The following is a 19,414-nucleotide window of genomic DNA, read 5'->3' as shown; positions in this document are numbered from 1 at the left end:
TCAAGGAGACCAAATGACACGTCTCCATTATTGATGCTTTGAGAAGAACGGGGCATGTTAAAAAAAACCCTAAATGGCAACCAGTGAGATAAATGTTGATAATTCAAAAGGTTTGGAGAGGTATGATTCATGCCAGTCACAAAGTACAGACACTCTCCAGCACCAGCAACAGTTTCTACTGAAGGAAGTCAAGTTTTTTGTATAATCACCGAAATAAGCCATGAATTACCAGATCATACCAGGCTGTGGCTGCATCCCTCATGAGAGCACCCCCTCCACTGCTGGGAAGAGTTGCTTTGGAAATAGCTTTAGGAAATGCAGGGTTTGGAGTGAGATTTGATCCCCGAAAATGCACAAGAGTTACTGTTTGGAGGCAACTCAGAGACAGGCTTTGCTGCTGAAGGTAGACCTCCTGGCTGGGTGCCTGCACTGAACTGTATTAACATCTCATGGAGCAGCACCACTGAGGATTCAGAGACAAGTGGCACCAGGCTAAGGGGTCTCTTTCTAACCTTTTAGAAAGGAGGTGCTGAATAATAACACAAAATTATTAACAAACTGTTGGATTTTTACAGATCAAGACAGCACATTGATATCAATGCAAGGCTTCAGGCTGATGCTGCGAAGCCACAATGGAAGACTTAAACTCAACCAAGACATGCCAATGTGTGTGCCAATGACTGTCCTCAAGGCTGTTAGGCCAAATACCCATTGTCCCACTCCTAAATCTCTCAAGTTGCAGTTTAACAGTTTCAAACAGCTCAAACTCGCTACAGGTATCCCAGAATTACAGGAGTGGTTTGGGTTGCAAGGGACCTTAAAGCTTATCTTGTCCCACTAGCCCAGGTTGCTCCAAGTCCCGCCCAACCTGGCCTTGGACACTTCCAGGGATGGCACAGCCACAGCTTCTCTGGGCAACCTGTACGAGCTGGAGCAGAGCACAGGGAAGGGGTGGGATGAGGCAGGGGGGTTTTGGCAGAGCCCAACTCTCACCTGCTGGCCGGCCAGCACTGGCGGCGGCGGCTGCCCCAGCGGGAGGGAGGCGACCGTGGTGGGCTGGACAACCGGGAACGGCATCGCCGGCTCCTGGTAGTGCTGGGGCACCACGGCGGGCGCCGCCGGCACCGCGGGGAGGACGGGCTGCGGAGAGAGAGAGCACGGCATCAGGGAGGGCACCGCCACCTCAGGGGCTCTGCGACCGCTCGGCACCAACGCAGCCGCGCACAGCTCGTCCGCTCGGCACTTGGGTCAAAACAGAGGGGAGAAAACTCCTCTGCAAGGAATGGAAACCTAAAAACGTGGAAAAAAGTCAGCAAATGCCAAATAAATTAATGAAACCACGCTGCATTTCTTTCTGGAAGCAAGAGTGCAGACCAGTAAAACCAGTGGAAGCACAGTGAACGGGAACAGACCAGCAACAACAACCGGGTAACGGTTTTATCTTTACAAATTTATCTACAGATTTATCTTCAAATTTATCTTCACAAAGTGTTTTCTAATTTTATAATCTTCATCTTCCAAAAAAGCAGGCAATTTACTGGAAACGGATGCCAGGAAAATAAATGGAGAAATGAGAAACAAATTAAAACCATAGTTGGAGTGGAAAAAAATTAAAATAGAAATTCAGATCAGGTTTTAACAACATCAGGTCTCTACAACTTCAGCTCAAACAAAACAGATAAATTACACATAAACAGTATGTCAGACTGAGGCTCATAGGCCTAAAAAACCCCTACTGCAGCTCCAGTTGCTTGTCAACTTGGTCAATAATACCTAGTTACAGCAACTCTTCTTTTTTTTTTAATTGGAAAACAGAAGGTTTTTCATCAGACTTTGTTTCCTGTGTTTTTTTAGATTTACCAGACTCTTAACCTAAATTATCACAGGAAGAAAAAAACATGGCAGACCCATCAGAAAATAAAAAGTAGAAGAAATATTTTGCTTGTGACTGAAGGATGTTGTCTTTTCAAACCCTCAATCAACAAGTTTAGGTTAAAGTTACTAGAACCTATCAACAAAAAGAATGACAGAATGTGCTGCACAGCTTGATTTGATAATAAATTCTGCTCAAGGTGTGCTTTTGGAGTGTTACATTTAGAAGGGTTCATTTGGTGCTTCGGGTGAAGAAGAAATGAGGAAGGATTCATCCCATCCATTCCAGGAGATGTGTGCCCATAGGAAAAGTGCTTTCCACAGTAGAGGGAGCTGGCTACAGATGCCAAGGATGAATTTTTTACCTTCAAGTGAACAGAACTGATGCATTTCCAAAATACAGTTCGGAATTTTTTGGCAACGTTTTGGAAAAATATATGGTAAAATCAGGGGAAACGAGGCACTTCCCAAGTGTGTAGGGTAAATCTGGAAAAAAACACTGTTCCTGGATTTAATTTTTTCTTCTCTTGATGCCTCTGGATTTTTTAGATTTTTAGCTTTTTGTAGATTTTAGAAGCAGTTGTGTAATGAATGTAGGTTTTAATGTACCTGTATAATTTGTCACCCTTTAGCACAGTAGTTTACACATAACCCTTTTACCCCATTTCATATCAAACTTTCTAAATTCCTTTAGTTTGTTTAGACTTCTCTCAAGGCAGGCCTTCATTCTGTTTAACAATGTTGCACCCCAGGCCTCTACAACAAGGTACACCATAGTCAAAGCAACCTTCAAATCCTTAACCTGGGAGAAGCTCCAACAGATTGTACGTGCTGTGATGAAGAGGAAGATGAGGAAGAAGGGGTCCTGAGGAACCCCTGACTCAAGTTCTGGAGGGGTATGCTGGGGGCAGAACTGGGAAGGATCTGGGGGGTGGATAGATCTGGGATTGGATGGACAACACCATAAATTGTGGAACCCCTGGACACATGGGACAAACGTCTCTGTACTCCTGGTGGTTGAAGGCCTTCGTTAAAGAACCAGCTCTATATCTTATCTCTACTAATAATTGCCTGGGGAGTCTATTTTTTTGCTCCCGTGATCTTTAAGGCATTGCTCTTAAGACCAAGAGGATGCAACCAACAAAAAAATGAAGTACCACGTCATCACTGTCATTTTTACTGCTTGGGGTGTTCCAGTCCCCAGTGTGCACTGATAGCTGAGATGGGACCGTGGAGGCTTCTCACAGAGGAGTCACAGGATGGTTCAGGTTGGGAGGGACCACTGAGGTCATCCAGTCCAATCTCCCTGCTCAAGCAGGTTTCCCATGAGCATGTTACTCAGGATTCTGCTCAGACAGGCTTTGAGTATCTCCAGGGAAGGAGACTCCACCACCTCCCTGGGCAGCCGGTGCCAGTGCTCCTTGCTTCCTGGCCATCAGAGGATTCAGAAGGCAGAATGTTTTCTGCAACCCCTGCAGGGTTGCAGAACCCCTGGGGGAAGAACTGGTCTTTTGGCCAATTCTGACTTGTAAAGATTCCCATAACAGAGCAGGTCTGAACACCTGCCACAGGGCCCCCTGCTCTGGGGAAGGGGCTGGAACACAGCATTTTCTGGGAGTCAGTTAACTGGGGAGTGAGAACTTCCAGCAGGCATTGAGGCTTCTGACGTGTTCTGGTCTTGGTCAGTCCAAAATGAGTGGTCTGGGCATGCCTGAGGAGAGTGGTGAGGACACATGAGCTCTGCAGAGCCTGCAGGACCCCAGAGCCACTGGAGGCCACGTGCCCCCTTCCTCTCCTCTCCCCCGCAGATCAGCATCTTCCTCTCCGGGTTCCTGGGGAAGGGACGTGGGAATCACAGCCAGGATGGGGTCACTGAGGCAGCAAGACGCAGTGTAAGGGTGGCCTGTCACACGTGAGGGGCACAGAGGCTGGATTGGGACACAGTCCTCCACAGCTCCCCAGGGACACAACGTGCTGGAAGCACTCAGAGATCTCTGTTCACTTGCGGATGTTTGTCCTTGCACCAGCAATTCCATGAAGAACTTTTGGCCGAGGTCATAATGGGAGCAAGTGGGAACATCTGACAGGGCTGCCAGTGCCTGGTGTTGGAGCCCCAGTAAGGGACATACATCGCTGACTCCACACGAGGTCAAACCCACACCAAGAGCCCCAAAGGCAGGGACTGGATGACCCTGTAACCCTTGTCAGAGCTGGAGGGAACACCAGAGCCAGGGGCTCTTGGAGTAGAAACACGGGACTACACCAACAGTGAGCAAAACAAAACAGTTGCAACCACGTGCAGCAGATTAAAAGTAAACACAGAATCAGGGAATCACCGGAGTGTCTGGGTGGGAAGGGACCTTACAAACAACCTCATCCCACCCCCTGCCATGGGCAGAGACACCTTCCACTAGCCCAGGTTGCTCCAAGCCCCGTCCGACCTGGCCTTGGACACTTCCAGGGATGGGGCAGCCACAGCTTCTCTGGGCAACCTGTGCTAGGGCCTCATCACCCTCACAGAGAAGAATTTCTTCCCAATATCCCATCTAACCCTGCCCTCTGGCAGTTCAAAGCCATTTTCCCTTGTCCTGCCATTCCAGGCCCTCGTCCAAAGTCCCTCCACAGCTCTCTTGGAGCCCCTTTAGGCACCAGAAGGGGCTCTAGGGCTTCCCTAAAGCCTTCTCTCCTCCAGGCTGAACACCTCCAGTCCTCCCAGCCTGTCCCCAGAGCAGAGGGGCGTCAGCCCTTGGAGCATCTTCATGGCCTCCTCTGGAACTGCTCCAACAGGTCCATGTCCTTCTTATGCTTTGTGGCAAAGCCACTAACGGATTTCAGCATCAACAAATTGATACGGAACTTTTTTACTGAAAGCATGACAGCTGCCAGTGAAGCAGGATGGCAAATACCACGACTCAGGCACCATCACCCATTTCACATCCACCAGGAATGTATCACTGAGCAGGTCACCACCCACAGCGACGAGCGAGGAACACATAAAGAGGGTCCCGGAATCCGCACCCTCCAGAAACAAGAATATCAATGGTAATACTGAATACAAAATGATACAAAATGATCCGAAAAAAAAAAAAGCTTTAGACTTACTGCTGAGGGCTGCTGGTAGTGCCCGAGCTGGGGCAGGCTGTGGGGCACGGGCTGGCTCTCGCTCAGGGGGGGGCTGTACACCCGCTGGATGGCCGGGGGCACCGCATCGGGCAGGGACGAGTAGATGACACTTTGCTGGCTGCTCTGGGAGTCAGAATAAACAGTGGAGCCCTGGCCGCTGTCAAACGTGCTGTCAGCTGAAAGAACAGTTAATTTTTATTAAAAGCCCAACAACCCCAAACGTTCGAGCGACGACTTTAGAGCAAGGTCACCGTGGTTTATGCAATTAGCGTTTTTACTACCCTGGCCCTTTTGTTATATAAATAAATTATACAACACAAATGTTATTTTCTGCAAAAGGCACATACTGTTTCCCTTAAGCCAAAAGGCATCCCCATGGATTTCTGTGCACAGTGATATTTTAGGCACATTAATATTTCCTTTAAAGGGCATAAGGTTGACATTAAGAATTGCAGACGTCTATAGATTCTGTAGGATGAAAGGAGAGGTAATCCCAATTGTCATGTTCAGAGCAGATCATGGGCTCTTTCAGAGTTCCACCTCCCAGGGATGCACTGACTTCAACACCATTTTTTACTAGCAACACTGAAAATCACAAAATTCTTTATGCTGTATGACTTATTAGCCCAGCAAGTCACGCCCTGCTTGCATGTAGAGCAGCACCTCAAGCTGCAGGTCAGACACAAAACCATATGCAGGTTTCAGTGAGTTAAGAGCACACTCTGTGGGAGTTTCTCATGGAGCATTTGTCCAGTGAACCTGTGGAATTGCAGAACTACGGGCACTGGGAGAGCACCAGGTCCTTTGTCCAGGGGAAATATTGGTATTACTGATTTAAAAATGTTTCTTCACGACTTTTAAAGCCTGTAAAGTACAGGTTCCCAGCTCTTCTTGAGCAGAAGCTACTGCTTTCTTCACTTGAGAAAGGAAATGAGATAATCAGACTGCAGCTGGATGTATACAAAGGACAAACAGCTTCTAAGAGATTAAAAATTAAAAAATGAAAGAAAACTGCAATGCAGTTTAAAAAAATGGCTTAAGTTACAGCTAAGCTTAAACACCATTTCTTTTTCCAACACTTTCCATCGTCTCTTTTTTCCATATTCTAAATGGGGTTTTAGTTATTTGGCTTTAAATAAAAAATTATTTTTTAATAGCACCAGAGATGACATTTCTCTTCAGTACTTACAAACTATTCTCCCAGCTGTTTGGGTTTTTTTCCTAAATTAAACTCCCCTCTCTATTTATTCAGTTCATTTCTGAAGAGCCAACACAGCTCTCTCTCACGATGGGAATTCTGCTGCATAAACACTTCCATTTTATTACAAACAATTATTCAGGACCTCAAAGGGGAAAAAAAAAGTATGACAGTCAAGTGCTAAGGTAAAAGCTGTGAGTCAGCCTCAGGATTTTATAGAACAACACACATTAAGTTATTAGTTTCCATTTTTACATTTGACCTCAGATTACATGAACAGGTGGCACTCTAATTTACAGAGGTCTTATGCTAAGAAAATGTTCAAATACTCTGATAGTAAATTGTCAAATAACACCAAGTGTTGGTGAAAAGTTGAGGAGAAATAGGAAATAAATTGGGGGGCTTATATTTAGTATAAAATTCTGCCAACTCATGTCCAGCAGAATCATGGGAAGCACAAATTGCCTTGTTGCACCACTGGAAACAAAAAGAGTCATAATTGCAGTGTTCCTCAAAGGAATTGGCATGAAATAAATATATGATCCAAAAAAATAAAATGAGCTCAATTTAGATTCAAATAAAAAGCTTTCTGAATACAGCAATATTGTGAGTGTTATGCAAATGTGGCCAAATATCTTGTAGAGACATTTTTCCTGTAGAGGCATGGATGGATATTTCAGAATTCAAAGCAGACCTCTTTGTAGCCCTTTATACGATACCTGAATTAAAGCAGCAGTTGTGTCTTTGCTAAAGCTAATGCATCTTTAACTCAAATGTGCTTAAATACAAGTCCAGAACAGTAAAACAGAAACATTATGATAATTGTTTTGTAGGAAAATATGCATATCGGATTTTATCAGAAAAATTGGCTAGGAAAAAGGAAAAGAACTCTCATAAAATTTCAGATCTTCCAAGCAAAAAATCACAGAATCACAGAATGGTTTGGGCTGGAAGGGACTTTAAAGCTCATCTTGTTCCACCTCCTGCCATGGGCAGGGACACCTTCCACTAGCCCAGGGTGCTCCAAGCCCCGTCCAAGCTGGCCTTGGACACTTCCAGGGATGAATATCTGGCAATGTTTCCTTCAAGATGGTTAAAAGTACAAACAGATTTAGATTTCAGTACCAGAGCTCGAGTCAGTAACAAAGGTTAATTTTAGAGGCCAGAGTCAGGGCAGAGTTACTTTAGGAAAATAAAAGCACTCCCCCTTCCTTGTGCTGTGCTGTTTGCTGGGGGTAAATCTGACACTCAGAATCCAAACGAAGAGACAACAAGCTCTGCAAGCCAAACCAGGGAGTTTCTTAGCCAGAGATAGACCAAAATCAGTGCTTGGAATTAAACCAGGGGATAGCCCCGGGATCAGCCCCAGCTGCATGTCAAGGGCTGGCAGATCAGTGACCCCCTACTCTGATCTGCCACAGGGGAGCTCAAACAGGCCCTGGCTTCAGGGCCATGGGCTCAGGGCAAAAGACAGGATGGGAGAACAGAATTAACCTCTGACCATGATCCAAAGATCCAACAGCAATTACAATGTCAGCCCACAGCTCTGGTGCTCCCAAGACCCCTGACCAAAACACAGTTGGCATTTCTCATAAAACAGGGAAATCTTAAATTACATCATGTAACATCCAGAGGTGGATTTTTCTTCCTACCACAGACCTTTGCACACAAAAAACTGAGCATCACAAAAAACTGCAAGACATCAGGAGTCACTTGAAAACACAAGAGCCTGCTGTGCCTTGGTTTCAGTAAGGTCTGGTTTGCAATGAACATCTCCACAAGGCCAACATCATTTGAAAGAGCCACCAGTTGCTCTGACCAGTTTGAATCATACACATTCACAGAATCCCAAGTTGGAAGGAACCCACAAGGATCAGCAATCAGTTTGGTGCCAATTCGACTTCTGCAGGCTCTGAAATCATGTTTTGCATGAACTTGATCCCACCACCTAGCACAGAAAACACGTAGCTTTTGTGTCAAGCAGCAGGTTTCCTTGCCTTTCCACTTAAAAATATGTTATGGTTTTGGTATTTATTGCTACTGAAGGAATGTATATAGAGATATCTGTATTATATAGTTTTCTTGAAACTTTAACAGAACATGCTGAGTTGGAAAGGACCCACAAGGATCATCCAGTCCAGCTCCTGGCCCTGCACAGGTCTATCCCCGAGAGCCACACCACGTCCCTGAGAGGATCATCCAAACGCTCCTTGAGCTCTGGCAGCCTTGGGGTTGTGCCCACTGCCCTGGGGAGCCTCTTTCAAAATTGTGATGTGTCGCGTTTTTTGAGCTACTGTTCAAACCCACACTCATCAGTTCCTCTCTCCCCCGAGCTGGGATCACTGTGGCTTTTTCCCCTGGAGATTCATCACCGTGTGCCCACAGACCACGAGACTTACAGGCGACGGAGGTGACGCTGGTGGGCAGGTTCTGCTGGAAGGGGTGCTGGTCCGCCTCCGGCTCCTCCGGCTCCGACAGGACGTGGTGCCCCGTGTGGGACAGGTACGTGACCTGCACCTGCTGCGCCTGCGGCGCCTTCAGCTTCTCCAGGCACTCCGAGTCCCGCCGCTCCTCCGACTGCATCCTCGGCCAGATCCGCTCTCTCCTCCACAGGATCAGCGCTACTCTGTCCCGGATGGACTTGGCAACTATCTTGAGATCGTTTTCATGGAAAAATCCCGAGTCAATCTGCAGAGGAGGCACAGACTTAGCAAGGTCACGCGCGCATGGACGTGCACACACGTGTCACACACCTGTGCCACTGAAATCTCTTCCTAACAGAGAAAACATCAGTTTGAAACAATATGAATTTAAATAGATTTATTTCTCACGAGAACAGGAACTCGAGAGCTTGATGGGGTCTTTTTTTAATAAAGCTTCTATCCCAAATGCATTAAAAAACCCAGTATGTAATTTCTAAGATATGAATAGGTATTGGCTCAATTTATTCACCACTTAACATCCATTGTGGAGAGCAAGTTTAATGGCAGATGGGTTCCCCTCTTTTTTTCTTGTTAACACTAAAAGAATAGTCAAAACAGGAAAAAGAATCTTTGAACAACGCAACTGGAGTGAATCAAACTACCCTTAAATCTGAATTTATTGCCTTAACCTTTCCAGCACACACAGTTTCCCAAATTACTCTGCCCAGTAGCACAGCAATCTCTGAGGGACAAGATGTTAACAGAATTATGTCTCAAATTAACTTCTCTTAAATAGTGAAGTCAGTCAGTATTGATTGACTTTTATAAACAAAAAGCCCATCAGTGAGTTCGATGCAGACTGTTCCCATTTGATGGAAAAGGGGACGAGGCTTCTCAGAACTCAACCACTTGACAGATGAAATGGAAATTCATCTTTGTGCTATTTGTTCGCATAATCTCCTCCAGCACAGGGTATGAATTTTCATTTAATAATAACCTACCAGAGCTTTGTCTGCTCTCCCTACATTCTTAACATACATATTCAATGGATCTGGAAGCACTTGTATCCATGGGGGAGATCTAGAGGCTTTCCTGCTTTGCTCTTGCCCAAACGTGAGGCAGTTTCACAGCTTAAATTTTCACTGTTTAAAATTAATGGGGGTAAAGTAGCCTAAAACACAGGTTCATTTTAATGAAGATGTGCCACTTTACAGTCCCTACTGATTAGGAGAGCTGACTTCAGGCTCCAAACCCACCAGAACACTTCAAGTTCCTTTTAGCCACATCCTTTGGACAGGTGGGATTGCCCAACTACCAAAACCACACCAGTAATGATAAATAATTGCCTGCATTCAGGAGGTCTCCTGCATTCTTCTCTTCCACAGCACATAAAACAACAAACTGATGAAAGCACATGGCTTTGGTGTTCCACAACTGATAAGGACTAGAAAAAGACATTTAAGAATAAATGTCCCTCTTTTCTGCCCCTGCAACAGCCTGAAGTTTGAAAGCATTTCAGGACAGTCACTTAGGTAACTATTAATGCAGAACACAGGTTTTAAAATTATTTGGGAAAGGGTACAGTGTCACTGTAGTTTGGGCATGATCCTTGTAAATATACTTTTTACTAGAGTCATTTCCTCTTCAAAACAAAACATCACAGCTGTGGACCAAGCAACTTACAGAACTTCAAAATGTCAGATATTTCCACCAATATTTAAATGCAAAATATAACAGTAGGTAACTGTAGCAGAGCCACTTTTAAACTAAATAGTTCTGTAACAATACACTGCTGGAAAAATACTGGACCTACTGCAGACTAATGACAAGAAGACAGAGGAGCCTGAATTCCTCCCACTAAATTTGGAGCAGAAGGTGACGATTCCCAGCAGAGCAAGGCAGCATTACCAAAAAGAGTGCCTCCTGAGCAGAACAGGAGTGGTGATGACAACACTGTTAAATGGGAACCCTTGGGATTTAGATTATAATAGCATTTCTGCAAGCACAGGAAAGTTCAGACCTCGGCTCAGAGCTTACTGACTCCGAGCCTCCATGACGCTGGAACGGTGCAGTAAAGGCACCACTGAAATATGAGTTCAAGAACAATGTAGTGAAATTGGAACACAGATTCTCTAACAAAACTCCACAAGTTAACGAAGACACAGAAACTCACCAAGTTAAACTTATCTGTTAAAAAATCCAAAGCTTATTCCTAACTGGGTGAATCTAGTTTCCTATCAATGTTTGGCGGTAGAGTGGCTGACCACAGACCTTCCTCATCTACACTCCTCCTAAGGAACACCATAGAAAAGATGGGAAAAGGAGTTTTGGAGAATTCAGTGCAGAAAGTTTTGTGACTGAACTTCTGAGCTCTTCTAATTTGTTTCAAGCTGCTGCCTGGAACTAAACAGATTCCAAACACATTCGAAGACATTCAACAGCCTACAGAAACTGGCAAAAGAGTTTGCAAAACATAAAAGTGGACCAGACCTTTATGGTCCCTAAGCTATTTGAAATGTTATTTCAGGCATCTGCTTTCATACATGGCAAACAATATATTTCAGTTATTAGTTCTTCCCCGTTTACCCCTTTCTTGCAGCATTCACTCCAAAATCAATGCAAAGTGCCTAAACTGGACACCTGGAATGGTTCAAGTGGAGTTACTTTACCAGACTTGTTCCTGCTGTCTTTTGAGACTTATGCACTACTTTATATATACACATTTTTGTCAGGAGAAGTTTATTTTACCATTTCTTGTGCAACATCATCAGGAGTTTCCTTCTCCAGATCAAAAGTAAACTCAATGGCTCCATTATCTTTGGGTTTTCCTTTCAGTTTCTTAGGATCTTCTACCCAGAGTCTTAAGGCAATAGAGGATTTCCTACCATGGTCTTCTTCTGCAAGTTCCACTCTTACCCCAGTATCTTCAGCAAAAAAGGCATGGCTTAATAAATCTTTAATTTCATATCTGCAAAGGATATAAAGAAGATTCAAATACTGCAAGTCAAGCAATTCAGAAAGGTTTGTGACAAGAAATTGCTGTTAAAGGTGGAAACATTTACAGTATGTTTGGTGTCCACCCATAACAAATTTGTGTTCTTTTTGAAAAGACATGGAATTTCCCATGTTACTGAAAATGAAATGAAAGTGAAAAAAATGACATTTCCATTTCTCAGAGCTTCAGAAACATTCATACACCACAAGCACATACAGAAATGCAGACTATTGCTTTGCTCAACTTTTCTTGAGTACCTCAGCCTAAGGAGTACTAAAGAAGAGGTTCCCTCTAGGGAGTCAGTTGAGGTCCCTAAAAACTGTATTTAGGAAAGACAGGAAGCACTGAGCACTGGAGAAACTGGCAGAGACCAGCCAAAGATCAGGTTTTAAACCTGAAGCTTGAAACAATGCACAACATGTCTCCATATCCAGAGGCCACTGAGGCCAACGGGATCTGCTACAACAGCTTGTGATGAATCTACATGGACCTTCACCACACTTGGTGCTCCAGGCAGAACCTTCCAAGGGAAATGTTATGGACTGCAGAGCCAGAAATTGCTACTGGAACACCCAGGTTCAGGTCCACAGCAATGCCTCCTGACCTTATCCTTTGGAGCTGAGAGACACCACAGCACTTGTCCTGACATTGTGTGCCAGGGAAGCAGGAAATCACTCATATTTGCATTCCTATTCTGTGCTTTCTCCTGCCCCACAGAAAATCCACAAAGAACAAAACTCCACAGACAGTTCTGAAATCCCTGCACGCACATTACTTAACACAAAACTTGATCACTTGAAACAAACCTTTCTTCCTTATTTTTGCAGATGCACTCCCCAATTATCTCTTTAATTTCAGGATCAGTAACTTTCTCAAAGCTCGCTGGCTTTATACCCTAAAAGGATAGAGAAAAACAATTTAGTTTGAAAAAGAATTGCCTTATATCTCTTAATTAAGCATATTTTTCCTACATTGTACAGTTAATTCAACCCTTGGAGTAACTAATGCTTTAAAGTTGTTAGTCTTAATGCAAAACTGAGTTTAAGATTCAGGGCTACCATATTTCTAAGTACCACTGCACTTCAAAAGTAGTACACTAGTTTGCACGAGCTCAGCCACACACAGGGCAAGTATCCCTTTTTCTTTACCACCTTTTGCAAATTTTACCTTTATATCCTGTGGACTCTGAAGTGAATATTCAAGAAACAGCCAGTTTTAAATTTCAAAAATAACCATTTTCTGAAATGATTCCTTTTATGTTTTTGCCTTAACTCTTAAAACACTAAATGAATAAAGACAAATAATCATGTTTTTTCTTCAGTTAACCAGTGCTGAGAATTAACCAAAATACCTTGGAATAGTCCATATTCCTGTTTCCCACAAACCTTTTGCTTTTCTATGACCCAAACACTCTCCAACATCCCAGTTCCCATAAAAAATTAAAAATCAACCCTAATAACAAAGCTGGAAAGCAGGAGAATATACCCAACAGCTCTGTGGTGCTCTTGAATTTCCCAGGATATTGTTAGAATCCCATTGGGAATGTGTGGTAGAGCAGGTGCAGCCTATAAATCAAGTTAAATCTCTGCCAAATGTTAACATTTTCCTGGGAATAGTTCTAGATTTGGAACAGCAACCTATGAGTGTGGCCTTTCAAGGAGAAAACTCGAATGCTCATTGCAAAAGAAAACCTGGAGAGGCAGAATCCATGTCCCCACATTGGGAGCTCAGCTCTGTAGGTGCAACAGGGATACTTTGCATTTCTTTAAGGTTAGCTGGGATTGTGTTAAGAAGATGGAGAGGATTTAAAAGGGATACACAAATGCATTCCTAGGACAGTCACAAATCAGCTCTCCCCACTGTCTAGTATTTCAGGACCAAGATCTTAACTCAGCATGATCCACCTCAGGGTACAGAGCCTGGATAAAATAACATATAATAGAAAAATAACGTAGATCTTACCAACATAAGGACAGACTGTAGGAGAAGAGGTATGTGAGCTCTCAGCTAAGTAACAGTTCATACACTGTGTCATCATTCCGTACAGATATCCAAAATATACCAAAAAAACACCAATGGGGAACATCTGAGCAGTCAGCACAGATGTGGGGCTGGGTGTTCTCAGAACCCAGAGTGATAGTTTCTCCTGATTGCAGGCTGTGGACAGGGAGGAAGGGATGCTCCCCTAGGAACAGCCGTGGTTTCCAGCGATGCCACCTCAGCACTCTCCTGTCAAAGGATGTCAGAGCAACTGCCAGCCCCAGAGCTGGGACACTGGTAACTCCTCCCATCCACAGAAAGTCTCCTGTGGATGCCTTCCACATTTCTATTCAGCTACAGATGACACATGGCAACACAAGAAGTTATCCTTTATTTGTGATGTCCAGCTTTAAATCACAAGAGAATTGATTCCCTTTTAGAAACACATCAACATCTCCACCTACTAAACCAAGATGTGTATATGGACGAAAATCTGACAAAATTAGTTTGAGAAGAGATTATGCAGTTAGATCCTACCACTTAAGGACCCAAGTATTTCCAATGAAGTCGATAAGCAGAACAAAAAGGAAACACAGTTTCCTTTATCTAAAAAACCCAGAATGTGATTAAGCACATAACTGAATGGGAATTGGACATTTAACTCCATTCAAATCCTTTTAAAGTTTCACCCTGGAATAACAGTAAATAATAGCTCATGCAGTGGCAGATAAGGAGCCCTGCAGCGTTGACTTCTGGCTCATCCAATGCTGCCTTGAATTAAAAAAAAAAAAAAAAGTATTTCAAAGATTTTCTGCAAGTAATTCACTGAATTAAGTCTTGAATAAAATCTATGTGTGAATTTCAGTGAGGGGCTGGCAGCTCTCTGAAAATTTCTGAATATTCTGGCATCAGATTATACTTTTTATGAACATTATGTTTTTATGAACATTCTGTTGCCATTCAAACCTCAGATTCTACTCCAAACTTTATTTAATTAATTAATTTCAGGTCAACCGCCACTCCCTTTTTGTCTTAAAACTCTAGAGTGAAATATGTAATTCATAAATTTTGGAAAAAAAAAGTAATAAAAATACAGAATAGTCACACAAGACTCAGCTCCCCAATTTTGCCTCAGGAGAAAGTTGTGAGGAACCAAAAACCCCCATTCTTGTGGGAACAAACCAAACTAATCTGTACACACGGCTGGCTGCCTGTGACCCACTAAAAAGAATTATTTCCTTAAGCAAACCTAAATCTTACTTATGAGATGAGGGCTCAAATTTTGTGTATTAGAAAAACCTGTCAAAAGGCATGGGAGTGCCCAGCCTGCAAAACCAAGACTGACTCCAGTGTGCCAAGGGGAGCACTTAAGAGAGCTCTGATACCTGAGTTAGAAACAAAAAAAAACAAAGCACCACCAAAAGTCAGTTCTAGCAGGACTCCTCCGTGTCCTAATTCACCCTAAAGCTACAGGAGCAGAGTGTGTTCTCCAAGGAGGAGCTGGAAGAAGTTCTTGGTAATTCAAAACAGAAAGCAGGATAAATCTCTACTTGCAGCTACCTAGACAAATATATTGCTTGCATGTTTACACACCCAAGGGAACCTGCCAGCTGCTTTTTACAATTTTTATAAGCACTTCATGGGTATCTCAACACAAAGTGAACATATGAGAGGCACAAATACCATGAGGCATATCACAGTTTCTCCCAACTTAATTTTCTTACGTGGTTCAGCTTGAACTTTGACATGACTGGGATGGAGCAGGGAGGGAGGGACACGCTGAGCATCTAGAAATCAGGTTTGCCTGAAAACAGCCCTTTTAGCAAATCCCTAATGACTGATTTCCAATACTGACCTTACAAACTGCTTTCACAAAAAAAAAAAACCAAACCAACTCTTCCAACAGCACTTTACTTTCACCATCTTTTGAAGAACACTCCTCCTCGAACATCCATTGTGTTCATGTGCCGAACAGCTAAGCTATGAATAGATGAGTAAAACAAACAAGGAGAGTGAAGTACTGAAAAAAGCTGCTTTGCCAAAGTGTTTTCACCCTGCCCATATGGTTTAGGACGCTTTTGTTCCTTACTCTTCATTAAACTCTCCAAGGCCATCTCACTGGGATGCTGCAAACCCTCCTCGCGGCACGGTGCCTCCCAGCAATGAAGGGGCTTCTATTTGCCACCAAAAGACTCATCTCATTCATTTAAACAAAAGCCATCTGTCTTCTCCGAGCATTCCCAAGGAATAATGGCACCACAACTCAAAGTATATTAGCTAAGAAATTATCCATGAGAGTTTGAAAGCTGTACAGCCTCTTGTAAACTAAAGTGAACTTGACCCCACCACACGTGAAACGCAGGGCTGGCTGGGGGGCACAAGGGGAATAAGAATAATGTCAAACAAATCCTTCAAATGTTAAAATATACATACACATACATAATCCAAGAGTAAAATGAGAGATCAAATAATTTCCCTTTTTAGAATTTCTCTGTCTCAAACAGGATAACTTATTCTAAATCCCTCACCACCACTTAACTCCTGTCCCCTTCTTTCTGAAGCACTTGGATTTGCAATCCATTGCCCCCCAGTATAAGGTAGCTGAGTCTACAGCCAGGCACTATACAGGACACTAAAGCTGCAACCTCCATGCTGGGGGAAAAAATGTGCTGCTTGTTTTCCAGAGGTCTAAAAACAGCCACGTGCCATTTTCCATCAGCAGAGCACACTTTGGGACAGCAACACATGATGCTTTGCAAGGTACACAGCAAACACCAGCCAAGTCAACGGTATGACTGACCCATGTCAGTCAGGAATTTCTCCAGGGGCTTTCCTGTCCCCCAGAAGGTGCCCTTTCACCCTAGAGACAGCCTGCTCTGGGCTAACACTCCACCTTCTACCTGAAGGGAAATCTCTAGTCTCATGTCATTCCTAAAAAAAGGAGAAAAAACCATCTACCAAAAAGGCTGAAGACACGTTTCCAACTGAAACCGCACCCTGAAGTCACTGAAATGAAGGTAAAGCTCTCAATTTTACCGGGATTTTGTTCCATGACGTTAACCGTGTGCAATTATAAACTCACCTGTTTCACTCCATCTTAAAGTGAACCTAAGAGGATTACCTGCAGACCTAAGAAGATCTCCAAACCCCACAAGAAGTCCATGCAGTGGCACTCACAGCATTATCTGCCTGTTGTCGCTGTGCCACAGCCACAGCATTTATCCCGTCAGTGTGAGCAATATGGCATTACAGCCTGAGAGTGCTGAGGAAACCTCCAGTACATGGACAAAATCAAACAATGTGAAACCTTTACAAGCAAACCAGAACACTATAACCGTGTGGGTTGTTTTGAAGCACAGGTTTGTGCTGCTAAATCCAAGGAGGTGCCCGGAAACTCGTGGGAGATGCAGCTGCTCTGCTGTGCATTCTGCAGCACATCCCTAAGAAAACACTGGGCTGGGAAGGTCATGGACGCTGGTGTTTCATCACTGTTGTCTACATCAGAATCACTTGGCAGAATGATTAAACACAAAAAAAAACTGAGTAAGAAAAACCATCAAGTTATGCATGAAAAATGAGATTATGGCATCAGAACGAAGGGCGCAGCAAATATGCTGACCAGGAAATCACTTCAAAGTGAACTGTGGTAAATGTGGCTTGGCTCCGCTGCTTGAGAAAGATGTATTTTCTATTTATGGTACATATTCATTTTTTTGTAATGTTTATACTCCATCATTCAGGCTGAAAGGGCACAGGGAGGTGACAAGTCAGAACAAGCATGTCTCGTCTGGCAGAGAAAGAAGCCCCTCTACACAGTTCCAAACATGACCACCACTGCCGTGGACATTTACATACATACAGCCACACACAGGGGAAAACAGGAGTGCAAAACCTACAACAGCAATTAAGCCATGACAATATGGTCAGGCAGAATAGGTCACTGAAATAAATTAAGCATAATAATTTTACACTACAGACATGTGAATGTGGCGTATCCTGAAATAACAATGTCTCAGAAAGGTACGGTTGGTATTTTCTACAACAATAAGGACTGCCAACATGTGTGACTTGGACAGCCAGGACTTCAGGTGTATCTTACATGCCAGTAGCAGGTAAGGGTTTGGTAGAGTGTTAGGACACAGAGTAGGAACTATTAAAAAAAAAATTATAGTGGCAAAACTCAAATCATCCCTGGCCTGTGCTGGGCAGCGGAGGGAACAGCCCAGTGGGACACAACAGGAGGCTGGAGGTAGTCTAAAGATTCTGTTGGTTATTGCTCCTTGATACAAACTCTAGCCAGCAATTCCAACCCCTTTCGATTCTATCAGCACCTCCAGGGGCTGGCACTGCCACACTGAGCCCAATACAGGAAAGGAGAGTTATTTTATTTTATACTTTTTTTAAAAAAGCATCAGGCAGCCAGACACAGCAATCAAATTTTTACAGTGCATTAACCCTCAATTTAAAACACTAAAAATAGTGTTTACCTTTCTGGTACAAAAAAAAACCCCAGCGTCACAAAAAAAGTAAGGAAATATCTCCCTGAGAAGCTGCAGCACTCAGGGGTCTCTGCATCCTCTCCATTCAAGAAGGTCGGAGCCACCTTCTGCTCCAGTGAGAGCCCCAAACCTAAACTAATACTGGAAGAAAACAGCCTAACTCAGCCTCTTGGGTTTAGTCTACACTCCTTTTCTAGACTATATTTCAGCCTATAAACCCCAGGGCTCACACGAGCTGCTGCACGACCAACCCTAACTCTTCACCCAAGTGATTTTAGAATTATTGTCTGTATATGGGCACTGCCCTCACTCAGGGCAGACCCCACTGCATGGTGCTAGCTCAAGACCCCACACCCCAGACCTCTACACCTCCTCCTCCTCCTCCACATCCCTCGTCCCCCAGCCCCTGCGGCGCCGGGGCGACTCACGGGGTCGAAGTAGGGTCCCTTGCTGTCACCAGCTCTCCTGCGGATGCAGCTCCTCCAGAGAAGCTGTTGAGCCCACCAGAAGGTTCCTCCTGGGACAGAGGATCTCCCCCAGGACACGAGGCTCCTCCTGCACCCTCACCCCAGAGGTCCACCCCCTGCTCCTCCTTCCTGGCTGACAGTTTGTGCAGCCCATGGCATTTGACTGGGCTTTCTCCACTCCACAGGGAGCTGGTTAACCCTTTCCTTGGAACACCAGTCATGCCAATTTTGCCATCTAAGGAATCCTAGTGCCTTCGCTCCCACTGCTACTGCCCCAAATTCAGCTGAAAACCACAGTAAATGCACCCTCCATGCCAGAACCTGACATTTTTGGCTTCAGTGTTTCCTGTCAGGCAGTTCTGCTTCAAAGATACCCACTGCAGTGACCTTTCAACAGCTTCTCTGCAATCACTTGTTCTTCAGACAACCATCATCTCCCATCTCTCTAAAGTTGCCATTACAAGGCCAGTTTTTCAAAGTTGTAATAATTTACCATCTAATCCTCAGCTGTGCAAAGGTTACTGTCACAGAAATCGAGCTGGCTCAGGCTTCCATCAGTGTTTAAAAAAAATGCTACTTAAGTCTGCAAATTGAAATATAACATCTAATTAGGAATCCTCTGATTAATCATTATTCTTCGCCATCTTGGATATTGTTTTGATAAGTAAGGCTTAGGAGCCTTGCAAAGCCTTAATTACCCATATTCCAGATGCCTAAGAGGTGTACACATTGCTTCTCTGGGTGCACAGAGCAGTGAGAGATTGATGTTCTCCGTGGCTCCAGATGCACAAATACATTCCCAGTAACAACAGCTAAGCATGGCTGATATCAGGTACCAGACTGGTATCACATGCAGG

The 19,414-nt window shown here is 44.0% G+C and overlaps 1 protein-coding gene across 8 annotated transcripts in view; it reads right to left on the bottom strand.

The window, feature by feature from the left end:
* Window positions 1-19,414, bottom strand: part of WNK2 (WNK lysine deficient protein kinase 2) — a 120,288-nt gene that overhangs the window by 51,393 nt on the left and 49,481 nt on the right. For all 8 annotated transcript variants that reach the window (XM_051793214.1, XM_051793215.1, XM_051793217.1 and 5 more), the window contains exons 5-9: window positions 12,418-12,506; window positions 11,365-11,584; window positions 8,593-8,881; window positions 4,975-5,171; window positions 994-1,140 (exon numbers count right to left, since the gene is read on the bottom strand). In XM_051793214.1, coding sequence (XP_051649174.1) covers window positions 994-1,140; window positions 4,975-5,171; window positions 8,593-8,881; window positions 11,365-11,584; window positions 12,418-12,506 — 942 coding nt within the window. The remainder of the gene's footprint in view (window positions 1-993; window positions 1,141-4,974; window positions 5,172-8,592; window positions 8,882-11,364; window positions 11,585-12,417; window positions 12,507-19,414) is intronic.

The sequence above is a fragment of the Manacus candei genome, unplaced genomic scaffold, assembly GCF_025592945.1.
Source record: "Manacus candei isolate 608988 ecotype Guabito, Panama unplaced genomic scaffold, ASM2559294v1 h1tg000036l, whole genome shotgun sequence".
Taxonomy (NCBI): domain Eukaryota; kingdom Metazoa; phylum Chordata; class Aves; order Passeriformes; family Pipridae; genus Manacus; species Manacus candei.
Note: the sequence above shows the minus strand (reverse complement) of the source record. Positions and strands in the feature narration are given on the sequence as shown.